At 46.3% G+C, this 20320-nt stretch overlaps 1 protein-coding gene across 1 annotated transcript in view; it reads right to left on the bottom strand.

Annotated features, from left to right (window-relative positions):
* The window catches only part of CACNA2D2 (calcium voltage-gated channel auxiliary subunit alpha2delta 2), a 199169-nt gene extending 180116 nt beyond the window's left edge, over positions 1–19053 (bottom strand). Inside the window, exon 1 of the mRNA XM_071755640.1 lies at positions 18662–19053. Within this exon, the coding sequence (XP_071611741.1) occupies positions 18662–18786 (125 nt within the window). The 5' untranslated portion in view covers positions 18787–19053. The remainder of the gene's footprint in view (positions 1–18661) is intronic.
* Between the last annotated feature and the right edge of the window lie 1267 nt (positions 19054–20320).

Below are 20320 nucleotides of genomic sequence, written 5' to 3'. Positions count from 1 at the left end.
CTACCTGGCAGCCCACACACCACTAATGAACACAAGCCTCACTGCAAACTGCCTCTCACAAAAGCACAGGGAAAGAAGTCAGAAGAAAAACAACAACAACAAAAAAAGAGTTTTCTGCTTGAGGACACTTTTATTCAAAGCAGCCTAAAGAGAGAGCTTGTTTGGCTGCAAGGGAGAGAGGATCATGAAAAAAGACAGGAGACTCAGTCTTTTTCTCTTGCTGCCTTCCTGGCCCAAAAAGGAAGAGAAAGATCCACACAAACATGAAAGGACAAGAGGAAAAACTACTTGCTAAGTAGATAAACTGCCCCAAAGCTTACTGGGTTCTACACACAGACTGCTCTGCACAAGTGTCTACACTTCACACAGTGTATTCAGCCAAGAATGCTTCACTCTGATTCATACGCTTTGGTTCAGTGCCCAAATATTGCTATTTAATAAGGTTATTAATTACTGTGTTGTCTGATTTTTGCTGTGCAGGAACTTCTTCTAATTGGCTTATTCCTTCAAGATGCTTTAATCCTTTAATAGCACATGTGTCAGTGGGCACTCCTGCGTGCTTGTATGTGCAGGCTCCTGTCCCCTCCAAGTTTTTGTCACTCCTTACACACCTAGGCTGTAAAACCCCATGTGAGCCAATATTTGCACATCAAGGAAAAGCAAGCTGACTTTTCTTCTCCCAGAAGGCCCAGAGAGCACCTGTTTCTTTCAAAATAACCAAATAACTTACTGACCGTGCTTCCAGACATCATCAAGCCTCCCACACTGTCATTTTATGACCCCTTTTTAATTTTAAGTATGTGCACAGCTGTTTATATAAAGGAGGGGTGGGAAGAATTTGCCTGCTGGACTAGTCTTTTAATATTTGTCAAGATATTTTTCACCTTTGCCATCTGTTCTCCCCTATAATAAGAAAGCATCTTTGACATTATTACAAGAGGAGAGGAAGGGCCAAATGAATATTAGAACTATATCCTAAAGAAGATCTTTAAGAAATAAGAAGGGGAAAGACAGTGGGATAGTGTGTTCTACATTCAGTTTGTTCTTGATTCAAACACTAACCTTCTGTGCCTGTTCCTCTGTCCTGCCTTTATGATTTTTTTGCAGCAGGGTAAGTCTTACAAAAAAAATTAATAATAACAGCCAAAAAACAAGTCCCATCTCCCCACCCCCACCAGATCCACTCTTATCCCAGTTTGATGCCTTTATCAAGTTTCACAATACAATAAATAGGATAACTGGCAAGTTTTCTCAGCTGAAGGATAAATAGAGCTGGGCAAAAGGGAAAATAATCTGACAGTTATACATAAATTTTCTGTTTCATTAACAGTTCTTGAGCACAAATATTCTTGTAGGCACCTGTGTGAAAACCAACAGTAATCACCAACTTGACACCAATGACTTTTAGGGCAATGGGAAAGTTGTTTAACACAATTTCTCCATTGAAACACAGAAGCATTAACCATTTAAGAGCTAAGTCCACCTAGAAACAAAACAGGTGTTCAGTCAGCCACAGAGATGGGGGATGGCAGATGCTTTGGGAATTTCTCTTCTGCCATTAGTTGCACTGGGACAGCTAAACACCTGAATGCTCTGCATGAAGTTCTGTCTAGTCTGTTCTTTCCTTCATCTGCTGTGGGTAAATCCAAGATTCCCACAGTACCTTTTTAAGGTTTTTCTTTTCACCATGAGGTGAAAATGTTCCTTTCTCATCTACACTTAGCCTCATTTCCCTCTTTCCACTGAGCCCATTTAGAGTAGACACTGAGAAATTCTTATGACAATCTCCAAACACCTGGTAAACCAATATTCTACTGTATCCTTTGCCATTTAGGTCTTTACTTCTCTACTCTAAACTCAGTTTTTCCCAATTTTCCCTCTTTTGCACTGTCTTCTAAATATTCCATTCTTTTTGTTGCCCTCCTCTGGATTCCCTACTGTTTGCCTACACCTCCAAAGGCTCATGCCATGTGAGATCAGGTACTCCAACAACTGAAGCCCAGTACTGTAGGAGAAGGAAAACATCACCTCTGCAGTCTTGTCCAGGAAACTATGGTATGTTGCAAAATAAATGCACCCTTCTGCTACGACAGCACTGCATTGACTCCAAGTCTGAGGTCCATGATAATTCTCAAGACCTTTTCTGCCACACTGCTACCCAGACAGGTACTCTTTATTCTGTATTCATACTTTTGATTTTCCCTCTTAAGTGCTGCACTTTGCATTTGTTTTCACTAAAGTTCATTTTGCTGATACCCAGCTCACCATTCAATTTCTCCAGATCATTCTGAATTCTGATAATGCCTTCCAAAGTACATCCAACCCCTCCTAGCTCAGTGTCGCCTACAAATTTTATAACCATATTTCCCATTCCATTGCCTAAGTTATTAATGAAACTATTGAATAAAAGGAGGCCCAGGGCAGATCCCTGCAGGACCCCATTTGAAATGCCCTCCTAGAAGGACAAAGAGCCACGATAACTATTCTTTGAGAACTCCATGTCCAATCAAAATATCTTGAATTTCAAACTTCACAAAATGCTGATTTGGAGTATTTGATATGCAAAGGAGCTGGAGGCCAAAGGATAACCCAGTGAATAATTTAAAGCCTAAGAGTAGGTTTGGGGAAAATTGCAATCCATTGGTGGATGATCTGCCAAAAGAAAGAGGAAGTCACTGAATGTGTTGGTGGGTACATTTGCCTGCCCAGACACTGCACTCTCCTGTCAATAGCAGGTACAGGCTCCTCATTGGTACAACAATCCAGAGAGCAAATGGCAAAGCAACCACAGGAAACATCTTCTGCAGACCATGTGGCAGGGTACAGCACTTTCCCAAAAGACACTTCCAGCCACGAGCCCCATCACTGAGTTCCTCCCATCCTAATCAGCCTAAAGCTCATCTCCAGGTCAGCACTCACTGACACAGACATCCTATGAGGCATATTTGAAAATTAAGAGTTATTTTGCAGAATGTCTGCATGAGGATCCCCAGGCCCACCAAAAACCTGCCAGAATTAACCCTCTCAGTCTCAAGGCATACGTCTGAACTCAGCACACTGCAACCAACTCACGCTTCTGTAAGTGGAGGCAGAACCAAGCACCTCTAGTTGGTCAGCTAGCTTGGTGTTTTCAGCTAGGACACAGCAGAAGTTCAGCAAGAAGTCCCCTGCCATGCAGGGAGTGTGATCAAGCCACTTAACAACTGCACAAGCAAAAGTGAGCCTGGTTGGCTCTCCACAGTCGTGGTTTCACCCAAGGCAGCAGCTTTGGTGCTGCTCACTCACAGCCACTCACTCACGCTCCGTTCAAGTGCATTGGGGCAGGGGGGAGAAGTACAAATTGTGAGTTGAGACAAAGACAATTTAATAGGACAGAAAAGTGATGCACAATGCAAACCCTCACTGCCCACTGACCAGTGCCCAGCCTGTCCCCAAGAGGTGATCATTGCCCCCTTCAGCTGAGCCCATCTCTAGTTTATTTGCTGAGCATGGGGCAGCTGTCCTGGCTGGGTCCCCTCCCAGCTTATTGTGCACCTCCAGCCTTCTCTCTGACATGGCATGAGTCCTTGACTTGGTGCTTAGCAACAACTGAAACATCAGTGTGTTATCAACATTATTCTCATACTAAAACCAAAGCACAGTACTATTTAGTTACTAGGAAGAAAATTAACTCTATCCCAGTCAAAACCAGGACTAACAGGAATAAATTAGGTTTTGAATTTACATCTGGAGATCCAGATGGACTGTTCCTGCTGCTACGGGGATGGCCCTGTGAATGGAAACTAAATGCTAGCTCACATATTTTGGCCTCTCACGTGATGGTGGCAGAAGCACCATCACTGCCCCAGGAGTGTAACAAGCAAAATAAGCCAAAGGCAATGGCTAACACTGCTGGAGCTGCACTGGTGTACCATAATGTGCTACCCAGGCCAGTTAACTATGGGCTTTGGAGCCAAAGCTAACCTAATGCTTGTCCTCTCTGCTTTTCTGAAAGCTCTTATTTTACACCTTGCAACCAGATTTCCATGGCATGCTGATGTGCATCAGAAACAAGAGATGCCTCCGAGTTCCACCGTGTTTGCACTCTCGTCACGCAGAATTAGAACTGGGGTCCTGATCTCAAAGCCTGTCATAGATCTGGACTTGAAACACAATGAAATAATAAATAAGTGAATAGGTGTCAGTTTTATGAAGCACACTACCTGCATAAATTTCACCCAGTGCAGCCATTTGTCATTTTCAGCACCTCTTGGGACCCCAATGGCTGATAACTCTTGCACACCGCTTTGCAACCCATTATACAGATGAAGTTTTCTGATAAAACCTTCCTTCTCACTGCCTCCTTCTGTTTTATAGATGCAATCTGAGTGGAGGCTGAGGAGATACCATCCCCCACACAGCAAAGATAAGGTTATGGAGGGTAGGTCTTACTAAGGATTTTGCAAGCTGCATGAATTATTAAAGTCCTTTATGATATAATGACAGACATATCGGGTTATTTGTTTTTTCTGTGTATAATTCATGGCTCTCTTGGGAGCTAGACAGAAGTAGGATAGATTGTTGCATCTTCTAGCTTATTACAGTAAATCCTCATCACCAGGTGGAAGGCTGAACCACCCCAGAAGACAAAACAGCCACACTTTGCAGGATCTGCACTTTCGGTTGGAAGTGGAAGAGCTTTTTTTTCACAGTTTGGAGAAACTGGGAAGCTGTCCCATGAGTGCATCAGGCTAGATGGCTGGAGCAAGAAAGTCTGGGTAGCGTTTCTATTTTGTGCCACCAGAACACTGTCATCTAAAGGATATGCAAACAGCTTTGTGATGAGATGCTCTGAGTTGCCCCATGCTCCTGTATCACTGCTCAGCAACAGCAGGACTGCCCAAGCTGATGCAGGATCCTGCGAGATATAAGGAAAGTTCACAGCAACCACCTCTTGGCTGTGCAAACAGTAAGACATAAATTAAGCAAAACAGTTCCCCTTACTTGGCTCATCTGTGTAAAGAGCCTGATCAAGGTATGAGAAAAGCTTAACAGGAACACCATGCCCTGGCACCTGGACTGGCATTTTAAATACACACATTGTAGTCATCTCTCATTTCTCAGTTGTGCTGTTTAAAAGGTAAGGAAGAGATGTCATGCCCTAGTGGCAATGAGGAAATAAAGGACTGACTACAACCCCCTACAAAGAACTTCCCCATCACTCTTGTTCATGCGAAGTACTCCATCCAACCATGCTCCTACTGCCAGGGAGAGTCATGCTGCTATAGAGAGCTGCAGCAAAACACAAGCATGGCCAAGCTGAAAATGGCACAATGAGTAACTTGGTAGCTGCAGGAAGCCAGAGGACTGCTTTCAGCATCTACTTTTCCAATTTCAGATTTCAGCTGATCAGCAACAGACTAAGCACACAATGATTAACTGGGTCACTAAAACACAAGCTGTATTAAGGAGTCTGATAGAGGACTCCTGCCTAGCCAGACCTCTGTGGAATTGTGTCTACAACTTCTTTCCTTACCAAGAAGGCTTCATTAACCTCTACCACAAAGACCTCCTGCTACAGGAGCTATTTAGGTGCACCCATTGCCATTATTCTTCAGCCTCCAACCATATTAATCCAAGTCTCCTGGGGTTTTTGGAATAGCCTCTCACAGCACCATATGCAATATTCCTCAAGAGCTTTCTAGGTGTCACTCTCACTAGATGCCCATCTAGTTAAATGCCCATCTTGAACAACCCCTCTCCCCACCTTCCCCCTACCCAAGAGATTCCTTGTGCCTAAGAGAGTGCTGTAATTATTGTTATTATAAAGCACTTAGTGATGCTCACTCATTGCATCTCTCACCAGCCAACCCCCCAGGCCCCTGTTATTTTGTATGCAGTCGCCTTCATTTGTGGCAGCTCTTCATTGTATTACTCCCTTTCAGCAAGGAAAGAAAAAAGGGGTGGGGATGGAGAGCATTTAAAAAAAAAAAATGTACAGCATTTTAAGCCATTACCTCCCTACTCCGTGATACGTATCTAAAAGCTTTCTGCAGGACCTCTCCTGTTGCAAGGTGGCACCAGACACGCTCTGAGGCAGGGACAGGGGAAGCATGAAGCCAGGCTCAGTTTTGTCTCCATGCTGCTGCATCACTCCAAGCACTCCAGAAACAGGGATGAAACCATCAGCTTCCACAGGTCACCTCCTCTCTTCTCCTCCTACCCATGCAGCTGGGACAAACACTGCTCCCTCCAGAAGGAAAAACGTATACCTACAACCTTTCCTTTGGAAAGGATTCTGGGCTATTGAAATGGAGGTCACTGAACCACAATGGAAATACTCAGAAGGTACTACAGGATTTGCTATACACACTCAGGGGGTTGCTCCCTCAGGCTCAGTTTTCCCATCTCCAGCACCAGACAGCTTAACACACTGGAAAAGGATGTACCTCCTGTCCCAAGGAAGAAGGATGCTGCGCTGGAGAACCTTCAGAAACAATGATGCTGTACCCAGCATCTTGGGAGTTCCTCTTCTACAAGTCAATGCCAGTCTGCAACAAGTTATCTCCATTAGTAAAAGGGAAGGGTCGCCAGGAAATTCCTCCGGGGTTGCTCCAGGAAATTGGAGCCCCAGCACAGGTGTGTCCTCTCCTCACCAGATGCCTCAAGGTAACAAACCAGGAGTGCAGCACACAATTGTCACACAGTTGTGTTCCCTCACCTCACTACTGCAGGATCACAACTAAAACACAGATGGTGCAAAAGCCCAAACAGAAGTTTGAAAGAACTTAGCAACATTAAACTGTCAAACCCTCCTAGTATGTCTGAAAAAAATACTCTCCATCTTTTCAAGAGGGAGGAACTGAGCTACAATAGCAAAGCAGCAATCTCAAATGCAGACAGACTTTCAGAAGCAGAGTCAGAACTACTACTCAACCTCAGGTCACTAAATCTTGATGTTTGCCCTGATGTTTGCACTCGAGCATGGGAGCAGGACCCCCACACCCCAATGGATACCCCAGAGTAGGTCTCCCAGCCCTCGCACACAATATGCTCACATGTAACTGAAATATAAGGTTACAAGATAATTTGCTCTTCTGCGGCACCAAATGAGTATCCAGGTTAAAACCATAAACATCTGACATCCAAAAACTGTATTAATATAATGCCTCAGACTCTTTTTTTGTAAGAGAGAAAAATCCTAGTTTCTAATGTGGTCCTCTCAATGGGGCCCGTGACATCACCAGCCCCTTTCTATTTAGAATAATGACTTCTTCCACACGCCAAGAGATTTGAAATTACCTGTGAAATATATTTCCCTAGGCACAGGCTCAAGAAGCATGTAAATTACCCAGCTTAATGGCCTCTAGAATTTCTCCGAGACACACACAGGGAGTGGGAAATGTTCAGATGATATCTCAGGTACTGTCTGAGGGGATTAATGTCCCAGGAATGGTCAGGAGCTGCTGCCCTACAGTTCCCCCACTAACAGGTCCCACCAGTGAGTGCTCGCCACAAGGAGACAATAAGCACAAGAGATCCAATTTTAAATGAGTGCATCATCAGCACAAAAATGCAATTTTAAGGAAAGCATTTATTGGGAAAGGTGCCTGACCATAATTTACATGGCCAACATAGAGCTTATGCAGCAGAGGGCACCCATTTAATTTGCAAAAGCCCAGTGCTGAGTGTGCTAAGCTCTCAGCAGCAAGCCCTCTCACCTTCTGCCTAACTGTAGAGAGAGAAGCACTGCCCAAGCTTTCATGTCCAGGCATTTGCCAGAAAATAGTGTCCTTCAGCAAAGCTTTTCATCCACAAGGACACTTCCCACTCTCCCAACACCAAGGGACAGATACCATCCCTGGAGTCCAAATCCTCCGTGCTTGCAGCTGAATCTGATGTCAGGTTCATACATCACAGGAGAAACATTTATCCCCAAACAAAGAGGATGACTCCATTAGGAGGAACAGAGTAGGAGGAATTACATGATCTGAGTTGCATTTCCTGCTCCAGCACTGACACACTGGGGTCTCTGGAGCCTTAGTTTCATCTTACTTAGAGATGAAGTGCAAGGGCTATTACAAAGCTATACAAAAAAAACCCAAAAACCATTATAAGGAGTGGACAATGGAGAATGGGACAAGATGCTCATACAACAATGGGGAGGGGGGGCAACCCCAAGGCTGCCATGAAAGAATTACTTGTCTCCCCAGGGAACAAGCCTGAGGCACACAGGTTTTGCTCCAAGATGACAGGTTGGTCACCTTTTAACACACAGTGGATAGAAAGTAGGCCAGAAGATCAACTGGGGATAAAAGAACACCTGGAAATGGGCCTAGCAATGGGAAAATGGGCCAAATTCCTCTGTGTAAATCCCCTCAAAGCAAAGGTGTAAGACAAGGTCTTTGCTGAGAATCTTCCAAAAAGAGAAATCGTCCTCATTCTCAGCCATAAACCTCTTGTTAACCCACATACTGCCAGAAGCTGTGGTCTCACAGCAAGATTAACACAGAAGCAATTTTAACAATTTCCAAGCTAATTTCCTCACTTCTAAGCATGCCACCATGGGTTGAAATCTATCTGGACTCCTTGCAGCTATCTGCTCAAGATTAATTATACTTCACTGACAGTAACACAAGCACTCTGCTATTCAGAAACTACTAGAAAATAAATACTAAACCTGAATATCATAGCAGTACGAAAGAGTAAGAGCACAGGACACTACAACAATATTGCAGCCAAGCCAAATGAGGAAGAAAGGTTAGCTTCATGTGGAAAGTTAAACAAAAAAAATATGGACATGGAAGAGTCCTTGCTTCAGTTGTGGGATCTGGACTGTCTGTGTAACAAACTTTACAAACTTCAGAATCATTTAACAAGCTGCAGCTCATTCAGTAGTGCAGGTTGGCAGCTCAGGTGTGGGATGAAGCAGTGCTCTCAACACCCATTCCACCCAGCCCCTGAAGCACCAGACTTTGCAGACAAATCCCTCATCCAACAAGGAGCATACATTTGTAAGTAAAGAAGCTGAAGGTGTTCACATCAGTTGTGGTCCCCACACAGCCCGCAGGCAATGCCCCAGCTGGAGCATCACACCCACAGCAGCTCATTTGTAGTTCACCAGCACCCCAGTGCAATGACTGAGATATTCCCCTTTAAGGAGTACAGGTACCACTTAACTAAACCTTTCATTTCTACAGCTGCTTGGTTTTCTCTGGAAAAACTTCACATACAAGAACCCTCATGTTATCTTGTGGGATCTAATCATAACTGAAATGGCAAAAATACAGCACTAAGTAGAGCCAACTCAGAATGAAAGTCAAGCACTATGCAAGCTATTGTGAAAGCAGGTTTTTTTCTTCTTCTTTCAGCAAGTGGCAAAACCTTCTCTTCCACCAGCCAGCTGAGATTCCAGAGAATAGGACAGGGTCTGGCAGCTACTTCCCAATGAGGAGGCAGCCATGCACTAAGCATCAACAAATAAGTGACATTTATTAAGTGGCCCTTATAAAATCAAAAAGGCTGCTCTCTGCACACACACTCACATTGCTAAACTGCACAAACCAGCAATGCTTTCAGCACAAGGCTCCACTTGGAGTGGTGTCAAGAGAGGAAAGGCAGGAAAAGAAGATTCCCACATAACAGCCTTGGGGACACAGCTTTACCTCTTGTTTGGTGGTGCTGGGCCTGCCCAAGCTGACACAGCACCAGCAAGGCTGTCAGGACAGGGCTCCAAGAGCAGGGAAAAGGTAGGAGTAGCTCAGCAGCCCTAAGAGTGAAGCAAGACCTTTGTGCCAAGAGGTGTCTGTCAGAGCACTTGAATACCCAGCTGCTTCAAACTCACAACTGAGCAAGGGGAAGGAGAAGGAAACTGAGGGTGGAATGAGCCACTTCCCAGGAAAGAGAGCCCCAGCCCCTAGCAGACAGTAAGAGAGAGACAGAGCTGGTTAGATTTTTCTCTAAAGTGAAGACTAGGTCAAAACAAATAAACATAGCACGGAGCAAGTGACACATAAGGTTCAATTTAGCCTTAAGATGATGGGTAAAAAGGCAGTATTGATGTCAGAAGTGCCAACACAACATTTTTGTGGCTGGGTCAAACAGGCGGGCAAGTGCTAAATGGGGTTATTTAGAAACTGGGACCAGAGCATAAGCAGACAGCAGATGAGTTAGATGCCTTTCTTTTCCCAGTCTCACAACAAAAAACAAACATAAAACCATGTCAGAACCATGCACATCCACCATGATATTTAAGTTAAAAGACAAAGACCTGAAAGTTGTCCCCAGCATAATCCCACAGCATTGTTACATCTAAGATTAAGTTGGCCCAGAGGTTCAAAAACAATGATGATATTTCTCAGCTTTTGAACCTAACATAGTACAGCAGGCAAGACTGACAACAGCAAATTCTTCTGCATCACACAAAGCCAACATCAGGAAGAATGGCTCAATCAGGAGCAGTCACACAGCACACAGCTAAGGAGGGGCATGAAAACATCCCTGCCCAGAGGGCGTTCCTTTGGGGCTGATGCTCTGCTGGTCTCTGCTTTTGAAAATGTTGCCATTCTGTGGGAGGCAAAATAATGTCATCAGGTTGGTCACCGATTGACAATTACCAAGATTTCGCAGCAAACAAAACCAGAATAAATAAAAGCCAAGAGCTACATCAAGAGGAAAAATATTGATGTTTTTCATACTCAAGTAACCTGCCCTCCTTCCCAGAGCAGACAGGGGAGGAGGGGAAAGCAGAGTGCCCATGAAGCTGTGACGCATGCCCAGCTCACTGTCCTCAAACTCTTCAGCTTGCAGGTCTTGAATAATTAAATTCTGTTTCTTCCACCCTTCTTTTCCCCTGGCACGCTGCAGAAGGTTTACTTTTACCTGGGCAACAGGTAAATCTCCCCCTGCAAAGGTCCTGAATGCACATGAGCCCACCCAATACATTACACACACACATCTGGCCCCTGATGAGAGGAATGTGACACTGGAGTGAAGTCTTAGGAGAGACTTCTAATTCATAAGACTACCTCAGACATGAGGAAATGGTACTTTGGCTCCTACTGGGTCTGCTGCATTCGTTATGGAGCAATAAAAAGATGTTCAACCACTCACAGCCCAGAACCTGACTCAATCTTCAACACCTGATAAAGCTGGATATTAGATGCTTCGCTTGGCTTCAGTCTATCTCTATTTTGGTCTCCATGTTACAGCTGCCAAAACCCCACCATACATTAGAAATGCAAGCAAGGTGCTACATTCATGACCCTCGTTGTGTTGTACTGTAGAGAAAGTGTTCACTGGCCACAATAGAGATGTTATTACAACAGAGATTGCAACAGAGATGAGAATTCAGGCACAAGACTGTCTCCAATTCAATAGAAATTAAATCTGAGAGCTTTCTACATTTCCAAAACTTAAGTGGCTTATACAAGGTCGACTCTGAAAAAACATTTAGAAATATGCATCTTATTTTCTTATTTGGAGGATGCATGTGAACTCAGACTTTGGATACTGGCTTCTTCTGGACTGAAGAATTTTAAGTACTTGCTGGAGAGACTGACAGCAAACAAACAGGTGGCTTGCAACAAGAGAAAAGTTTCAGGACCCAGCCCTGCTACAAGTGGAAAGGCACTGGTATTTGTAAGGAAAATCGTATCCTCATTTGTCACTTCAGTGGAGCTGGATACAACATTCCCAATGTTTTCCACCAATTTAACAGTTTAAGGGGTAACTTTGTACTTGAAAGGCCAAGAGGCTTAGAAGCCTGAAAGTGTGAGGGAGGCTCTGTTTATCAACAGATCAGGTAGGCAGTGCCAGCTTCACCAAACCTGCATCCTGCCTGTTGCATCACTGATTTTGAGCTCTGAAAGAGTGTTCAGCAGGGATCAAAGGAAGGTACCACACTGCCACCAGGACTTACCAGCTCTTAGTGCCCTGGCTCAACCCTTTTGGGTAAAACTGACCTAATGCTCCTCTGGGCCACGTATCTTCCAGGTTATCCTCTGGTCCACAACCACATGGTCTGCGTGCTCACCAGCCTTCCAGCCACCCAATGCCATAAAAAGCCTGGCTAGCTCTGGCATGATCCTTCATTTGGTGGAAGTCAAGATAAGGAAACCTCACCAAAATGAGTATATACTTTAAAGAAACAACCCCTGCAAATAGCATTCCTACAGATGGGAACGCTGCCTGTTTGTGGTCATGAGATTTTCACCCTTCTCTGTCCTTGCATCTGTACTCCCCACCTTTTCCCCCTCACCCTACCCTGAAGCATAAGTTATTTTCTAACACTACATAAATTTTTGCTCCAAAGCACAGGATGATCCAACTAATTCACTCGTCATTGCTCTGCACACCTCATCATTTGCATACAAAACCAGCAGCCTCTCTCTATCCCACCACTGCCTGCCGATTTCTTCCTCCTCCTCCACCCCCCACCTCCTGAACCTTCTCAGCAAAACTGCTACAGAAGCTGCAGTGAAGAGGCTCACGTTACCAGGACTTCATTGCTTTTACAAAATTTACTACCATGATGTGAAACCTCATAAATAATTCAAGGAGACAACCTTTTGTCAGGTAAATGAACGTGCCTTTTGTAATCCACTACTCCAGGTTTTCTATCACAGGGATACACATGCTCACTGTAGGCACAGCCCATCTTGATTCATGAATTCCCCGAGTGCCAGTGCAGGACAGGGTAGCAGAACAGTTTTGGCAGCCACAGAACCCAAGGAAATTCTAAGTCTGTCCAGGGCTTCAGTGGATTTGTAACAGATACTCACTGGAGCAAAAGTATCTCCAGCCCAGTCCATGGAAAGCCCAGCTTCATTCTGACCCCCCATGAGCAATGAAAGGATGATCATGTGGGAGGACATGGACTCAGTAAAGACCTCCTTTTCATTACAGGAACTTCAGTGATTTTTGACATAAATCAGAACTAATAACCATGTTTCATCCTGTAACTTCCTGGGTGTAACTCCACACACTTGAGTGGTGTTACTGCACAGTGGCACTTGGCTCATGAGAGATATGCAAACACAACTTCTGTTTTGGCAACTGCTCCCAAGGCTTTATCATCACCAGAGCTATTGCACTAAATGGTTTATATTCCTATTCAACACCCAGCCTGATTACTATCAGCAATTACCTCCTCTGGAGTTCTCAGCCTCAACTAGAAGCACGGGGAGGAGGCCTGGTGGTAATTTTCCTGCAAGCCAGGCTCACATTGTCCCTGGCAAAGGTGAGCTGTACAACAGCTCCTGCAGAATCCCCACCAGACCCAGAAGCAGCTTCCAGGAGTCAGCATGGTGGCCTAATCACAGGCAAGAATAACGACCTTGTGCAGAGTTAATGAATAAATACAGAAGCCACAGACCGTGCAACCTTTGTCTGGCTTGACTGCCACTCAGCTCCTGTGTCTCTTGCCCTGCAGCCCTTTCACCCTTCACAAGCTGATCTAGATGCACATCAGTCAGTGAGAAAACCACTCTGCTTTCCAGAAGATTTAATTCTTCGCTGTGGTTAAACATCTTTTATTTCTTACGATACTTATGACCAAAAGATAATGGCTGAGACAGCACTGGAAAGGTCATAGGATGACTGTCAAAGTTATGAAAATCCACATGCATTCTCAGAAAGATCAAATGGTTCAGCCTAGAAGTTCATTGACACTACCCAACTGTCCTGGTTTGGGCCAGTAACAACAATAACAACAGTTTGTAGAACCCCACTCCCCATGCAATCCAGCAATAACAAACTTGAGGATGAAGACTTGATTACAGGAGTAGCAATAAAACAGCAAAGCACTACTCCAGACAGAACCAAATAATTTTGCTAACAAAACACATCTTGCTTTCAAGAGGTTCCTGGAAAAGTAAATATCTAAATGTTCAAATACCTTCCTTTCTTGCTGAGTATTTCACTCAGGTATTTTGCTTGGTAATGGCTTTTTCCTTTATTGCATCCCACTTGAGTATTTCATTGGTGGAAAAAAAAAAAACCACAACATTTTCTAAATTGTATGGTTTGTACACATGTACAATGTTACAGTGTGCAGATGCCCCAGCACTTAAGCTCTCAAGAGCCTTTCTGATGGCTTTTGAAGCCAAACACCAGGAAGCTCGTTCAAGGATAAATTTTCAGGTTTCAATTTAGACCCTCTGTAACTACCTTCAGCTTTCAAGAGGCTGTTGCACACACACGTACAATACACACAAAGCTTTTTTACAACAGAGCTTCTGAACTCTGCCTGTCAAACACCAGACACAAGCCTGCTTCCAACCTCTGCTCTGTGATGCCTGCCTCTTCCTCATCTGCCACCTGAGCTGGAAGCATTCAGGAACTGTAACAGGAATGGAGAAAATTTTTAAAAATGCCAAAGAAATATTGCAAATGGCTTTAAGAAAACAAAAACCAAAAACATTTGGTCCTCTCATCGGGCTGTTCTTTTACCTCAGTGCCTCTGCCCCTGATGCACAGCCCACACAGGGCTGTTGCAGGAACACTGGGTGTTTGTGCCTCCACTGGGTACCAGTTCTCATGCAGACTGCTCAGCCCTCAGAGGGATGCAGTCACATTATCTGTCACTCATCAGGGTAGGTCACCTGCCCAAGGAGATGTCTCTCTGCTCAGCCGAGTGTAGCTGGAGACAAGCAAGGCCATCTACTCACTTCTTCTCTGTGCCTTTCCAGACAAGTTCCCTTCCCAAGCATCAAAACTGTAATTGGAAGAGATTTTCTGGCTGCACAGCAGGTAAGCAGTAGAACAAGAGAAGCAGCTTCCTCTACGTGGCATTCTGCAAACCCTAAAACATCCAGTCCTAATAGAGATATTTATTTCAAGCCCTGCTAGCCCAGATGTGCTATCACTACCAGCATCATTAACCTCATTTGGGGTGAAATGACACAAGTCCAAATCAAAACCTGCTAAAAGGAAGCAATTAAATTTGGTAGAGGCAGCAGCAGGCCCACCTTCCAGTGGTGATGTGCACCTATTCAGCTGTATTGCTCTCAGCACGAGCCTTCGCTGCCCGCCATCCTACAGGAACACTCCACTTGCTGCCCAAAAATACTGTCTGCTTGTAACAAGTGTTCATCCTTACGCTGGAGAGGCACGACCTGGTGCCCAGGCTGGTGCTTTCCCCTGCAGATATCCCCTTCTCCTCTGGCTGGGTGGTCAGAGATGCCCTGCAGAGCAGCAAGGAAGCCAAGCCTCACCCGCGGATGCACAGCAATTCTGCACACACCTGCTTCCTCACAAGCAGCAAACGGCTCACCACCCTCTAGCAGATGGCAATTTTCTTTCAAATCCAAGTTACAAAAAGATTTTCTGCGAAGTGAGGAGCGGGTTTGTTCTACTCCCGGGTGGCAGCACTGGCAGCCACATTCTCCAGCACTCGTGCACAAAATGCCCACTAAGAGGAGACGATGGCTGTACAGGTGCAGGATGCCCCTGGCTGACCAGGCTTTCAATCACCTAATACCAAATCTCTCAGATATTCAAGCTGAGGTTGTTACTGTGCTGCCACAGGAATCCTCTGCGTACTATTTAAAAGAATAATTAACAGCAACCAACAGCCCTTCTTTCCACAGCCATTAATCCCACTGACCACACGGATGCACGTCCTTGTACGTGACCATTCCTAAAAGGAGCCTTGTCAGTCAGTGGACATCACCTAACGCACCCTCCCCAACGGGTTTGTTCCAATCTGGGATTTTGCTTTTTAAATCTCAATGAGAAATTCCCCTTTGGACAACTGGCTGAGCCGAGCCTTCCTTAGCTCAGCATAAGATGATTAAAACCATGCTACCAGGGAGGAGAGAGATAATGTGGAACAGCAGTGATTTATCAGAGACAGAACCAAGAATCAACAAACAGAATTACTGACGATAATTAATACAATTGTAATTTGAAAAAAATTAAAAGAATCCATTGTTCTTTATTTTCTTCTTTCCCTCCCTTCGGCAAAATATCCTAATCGTTCAGTCTGCTGCCTGTCAGAATGAAACAGCTCTGGGGCTGCTGAAAAAAAAAAGCAGCCTCATTTTTTGAGAGTCCTGTAGCTAAAGATGACTTGAGCGATTTACAGAGAAAACCTCCGAAGACAAACATGGTTTCTAATCAATGCTCTGAATCATTCACAGTTGTTACAAGGATGCGTTGCCGAAAGTAGGAGAAAATCGGTTCATAAGAAGAAACTAGCAGCCCATCTCATCAGCTCAACTCAGCCTCTGACCAACAAACCTGCCCAAAAGATTTAAGTTATATCCAGCGTATTTGAAAACAAGAAGGGTACAGACATGAAACTACTCAGGAGAGAAGAGTCAATTCAAGAGTGTTGTTCAAGCCTTGGTGCCAGCTACCGTTGCTCTCTTTACTCCTATTAAATATTTCCTTCCCAAGAAACAATCACAGCAGCCCGAGGGCAGAGCTTGCAAGGCATTTCAGCCCACATGTTACAGCATTAACCTACTGCCCAGCAATCGTGCATCATCATCAAATATACATTTGTGACTCTTCTTTTCTCTGGGTTCACAAAACAGGTCATAAGGGGAATAAAACGAGCAAGAAGATATCAGGTCAGGCCGAGGTCTTGTGTTCCTTCTGTACCTCTCCTACAGACACAGACAGATAGCATTACTACCCACCTGAGGCACACACACAGAATTAGTGGTTCTTTCAGGACCACTCCTTCATATTTGCAAGAAATTCTGTATCTTTGCCACTGGGTTCAGTTTTCACTCATCTGGCTTCTCTCAGTACAGGGTCAGGCCCACTCTGATAAGACCACTAATCAGTGAGCAACAAAATCTACTCCAGGAAACCCCACCAAATTTATCTGGAATAAAAGTGCTTTGGCTAAAAAGCTGGCATAGTTTATTAGAACAATATAGATAATAATTAGTCTGGGTGAGGAAAGGCCAATGCATTATTTACAAATTATATGCCTCTTAAGTATGTCTCTCCTGTTTTAGGAACCTTCTTATGAAACTTTATGCAGTTAGAAAGAAAACAGTTCCGACTTATAATCCACTACCCAAAAGAGATTTATTCTATAATATGATACTGCATTCCAAATTTAAGAGGAGAAAGCAACAACCTACAACCCCTGAAAAGCTGCTGAAATATCAAAAACATCTCACAAACTTTATCTGTGCTTCATCACATACCTAATCCCCTTCACTTCTACAGGGATATAATGGAAGTAAAGATTATTCATGCAAGAGCAGTGGCTGTGTACCATACGGCTCTGGTACTTGGTGGAGAACTGGCACATTCCCTCTCCTCCCCCTGTAGGTAGACATTTCTCAGGGTCTTAATCTGAAGAATTTCTGTATTTACGTGACTGCAAGGAAACAGAACCCAACGGCTCCAAAGGTCAAAGATATTTAGAAATATGGATACAAGACCCAAAAGAATCCAGAGAGAACCTGTTCAAATGGGAGATATTCCTGAATAAACAAGGAGTGCAAATGATGATGCCTTTGGTAAAGCCAAATACTAACACGGTAAGCTACAGCTCTCCCAAATAAACAACACTGTTCCTTCTGCTGGTAAGCCTTCTTTTTCAGAAGGCCTGACTACATGCCTGTAAAAATGTACTTTGACATCAAAGACATTAATCTAAAAAGGCTTGCAAAAAAATACTTCCTATGACATATATATATATAACCTGTTTCTATTCTTAAGCAAATCAAAAATGACAAGAAAATTGTGACATAAAGCAGTGCACATCCACTGGGGCATCACGAAGTTAAGGGCAACACTGCTATTATTAACTCTATGTCATTGAAATCTTTCCCCACCTTCAGAAACGCAGACTCTAAGGACACAGTGTCAGCCTTTACTTTGAATCGTCTGGAATTAATTTTTTTTTTTTTTCAGTTTTGTGTCAACAAATCTCAACATTTCATAACGGAGATGACAGGCTCTTAAAATACATCTTGGCGAGATTTTGCATGGCTGTGTGGAGGGGTAGAGGGCTTCGGGGTTATCACAGTATGCGAGGGAGCCAAACGTCTTAGCAAATATTGCCGAACATTAACTTCCAAAATGCTCGCTTTCTTCTAAAAATTCTATTTATATTCATCCTGCAGCGACTCTCCGGTCCCCCACCCCCTCACCCAAATGAGCTGCTTTCCGACTTTCAATAGGTAACAGCCAATTTCTGGCGGTCCAGAGGGAGGGAGGGGTAGAGCCGCCAGCTCGGATAGCCTGTGGAACTATCCATCCATTATTAGTTTATGCTCAAACTCCGGTGGGTACGGCCGGTTGTGGGGACCAGATTGTGTGCTTCAGACAAGGAGGGGAGGGGGGGTAGGGGGGAGTGCAACAAAAAAAAAAAGTCCTTTTTCGTCTTTCCCCCCTCTCGCCACATTAACGCTTCGATGTCCGCCCTGCACCCCGGCACCCGCCGGGGAAGTTTGTGCTTTCCAGCAACTTTGGGTCGGTTCCTCGCCCCGCCGCTCCGGCGGCCGGCAGGGAGCGGGCGGCGACCCCCGCGCCCGCCCGCCCACAGCGCGGCTCGGCTCGGTTCGGCCCGGCTGAGCGCAGCGCAGCGCCGGCAGCGCCCGCCGCTCCCGCTCCCGTGCGGCGCCGGCAGGCCCCGGGGCGGCCCCGCGATGCGCAACGGCACCGGGCCGGGCGGGGGGAGGGGGGTCCCGGCCGGGGCGGCGGCACTTACGTGTGCTGCTGGGGGAAGCTGTAGCCGTGGGCGGCGGGGGCGGCGAGGAGCAGCAGCAGGGCCAGGTGGCCGCAGAGGGCCGGGGCGACGGGCGCCGCGCTGCCGGTCGGAGCCGCCATCGCCATGTTTCCATTAACGGCGCGGCGGGGAAGGGGCAGAGGCGGTGGCGGCCCCGGGGGGCGGCTCCCCCCGCCGCCACTCGTGCGACGAGCGCGGCAAGTCCTCGGCAGGGGGGCAGCGCCGCGCCGGCTGCGGGCACCGACCGGCGGCCGCTCGCCCGCTGCCTCTCCGCGGCGGCCGGCACTGAGCGCCCGCGAACCGCTACTTTCCCTCAAATAGGCGGGCAGGCGGGCGGCCCGGCCCGGCCCAGCCCGGCCCAGCCTCCTTCCCGCCCGCCTCCCTCCCCCCGGCCCCCCGCGCCGCTCCGGCCGCTGCCGCGCATGCGCCCCGCTCCGCGCCCCCCCGCGCCCGCCGCCCCCGGCCCCAGGCGGGGAGGTGCGGGCGGGCACCGGGCTGGAGGCTGTGGCCTCCCCCAGCCTCCTTACCCCTCCGCCTGGGGTCTGTCCCCCATCTCCCCGCCCGGGGTCTCTGTTTTCCCTTCGCCCCTCCCGCCCGGACCCCCGAGGGACCCTCCCGGCCTCCCTCCCATCGCCGGCGCGGGTGCTGCCCCCGCGGAGCTGTCACTGCCATTCCTGCCGGGTACAGCGTTTTTCTCCGGGGCCACCTCCCGGAGACAGATCAGCGTATGGAAGTCTCCAGTTACGTTAAATAATTATAACAGCAGCTACAATTATTTTTTTTTTAAACACGCTGTGACTTTGGGGAGCATTGGGGAGCGTGACAAGAGGGCAGGCTAAAAATTCAAGACTACAGAATTAATAAAGCACAGCCCGGAGTCACCAGGGCTTCCCAGCCAGACTTTTGAAGGCCTGATTTTTTGCCACGCTGTCTTCTGGGTAGCTGCAGTGTCATTTCATCTTCTCTAAATCCAAACCCGAGCTGCTCAGCTTCATTGAAGTGACCGGTGGCAACTCGCAGGGACAGCTGGCAAGGGCAGAGGCAGGAACGCCGTCCACATGCTCTCTGGTTCCCTCCCCAGAGAGCCTAAATCCGGACAAAGGCAGGGCAGGCAATTGGGAGGTAGCATCACTTCACCCTCTTTAACTTCAGAAAAAGTGGAACGTTGGCAGGACTGCCAGGAACAGGACAGAGCTCTTGAGGAAGAGCCTGATAAAGAAACATCAGTGATTTAAAGGCTCTTTGGTGCTGTCTGGGAGAACAGCAAGGCACGGCAGCAAGAGAGGTGCCCCTGGCAGTTTGGATCCCAGCACAGCAGCTTAAGAGACTTCCATTTTGGGAAGGGAAGAGGATTATGATGGGGAGAGGTTGCTGCTCCATGCCCTGGTTTGCAGGAAGGGTTTTCCTCTGCAGATGGATGGAGCTGTCTCCATCCTTTGCTTTTGATGGGGAAAAAAAAAAAAAAAAGCATTTTGGAGTGACCCAGCCTCGCGTTACCAGTACCCCAGGAGCACCAAGAGTGCTGCCTAAACTCTTGTGGTCACATCCAGACACACAACAAATTTCCTGCAGTGAGAAGCACTGACATATAAATGGAAACAAGCAGGATTTGATGCAGCAATTGTAGTCCAAGCTGGTTCA

The sequence above is a fragment of the Heliangelus exortis genome, chromosome 12 (assembly GCF_036169615.1).
Source record: "Heliangelus exortis chromosome 12, bHelExo1.hap1, whole genome shotgun sequence".
Classification (NCBI taxonomy): Eukaryota; Metazoa; Chordata; class Aves; order Apodiformes; family Trochilidae; genus Heliangelus; species Heliangelus exortis.
This window is presented reverse-complemented; position numbering and strand designations above follow the sequence as displayed.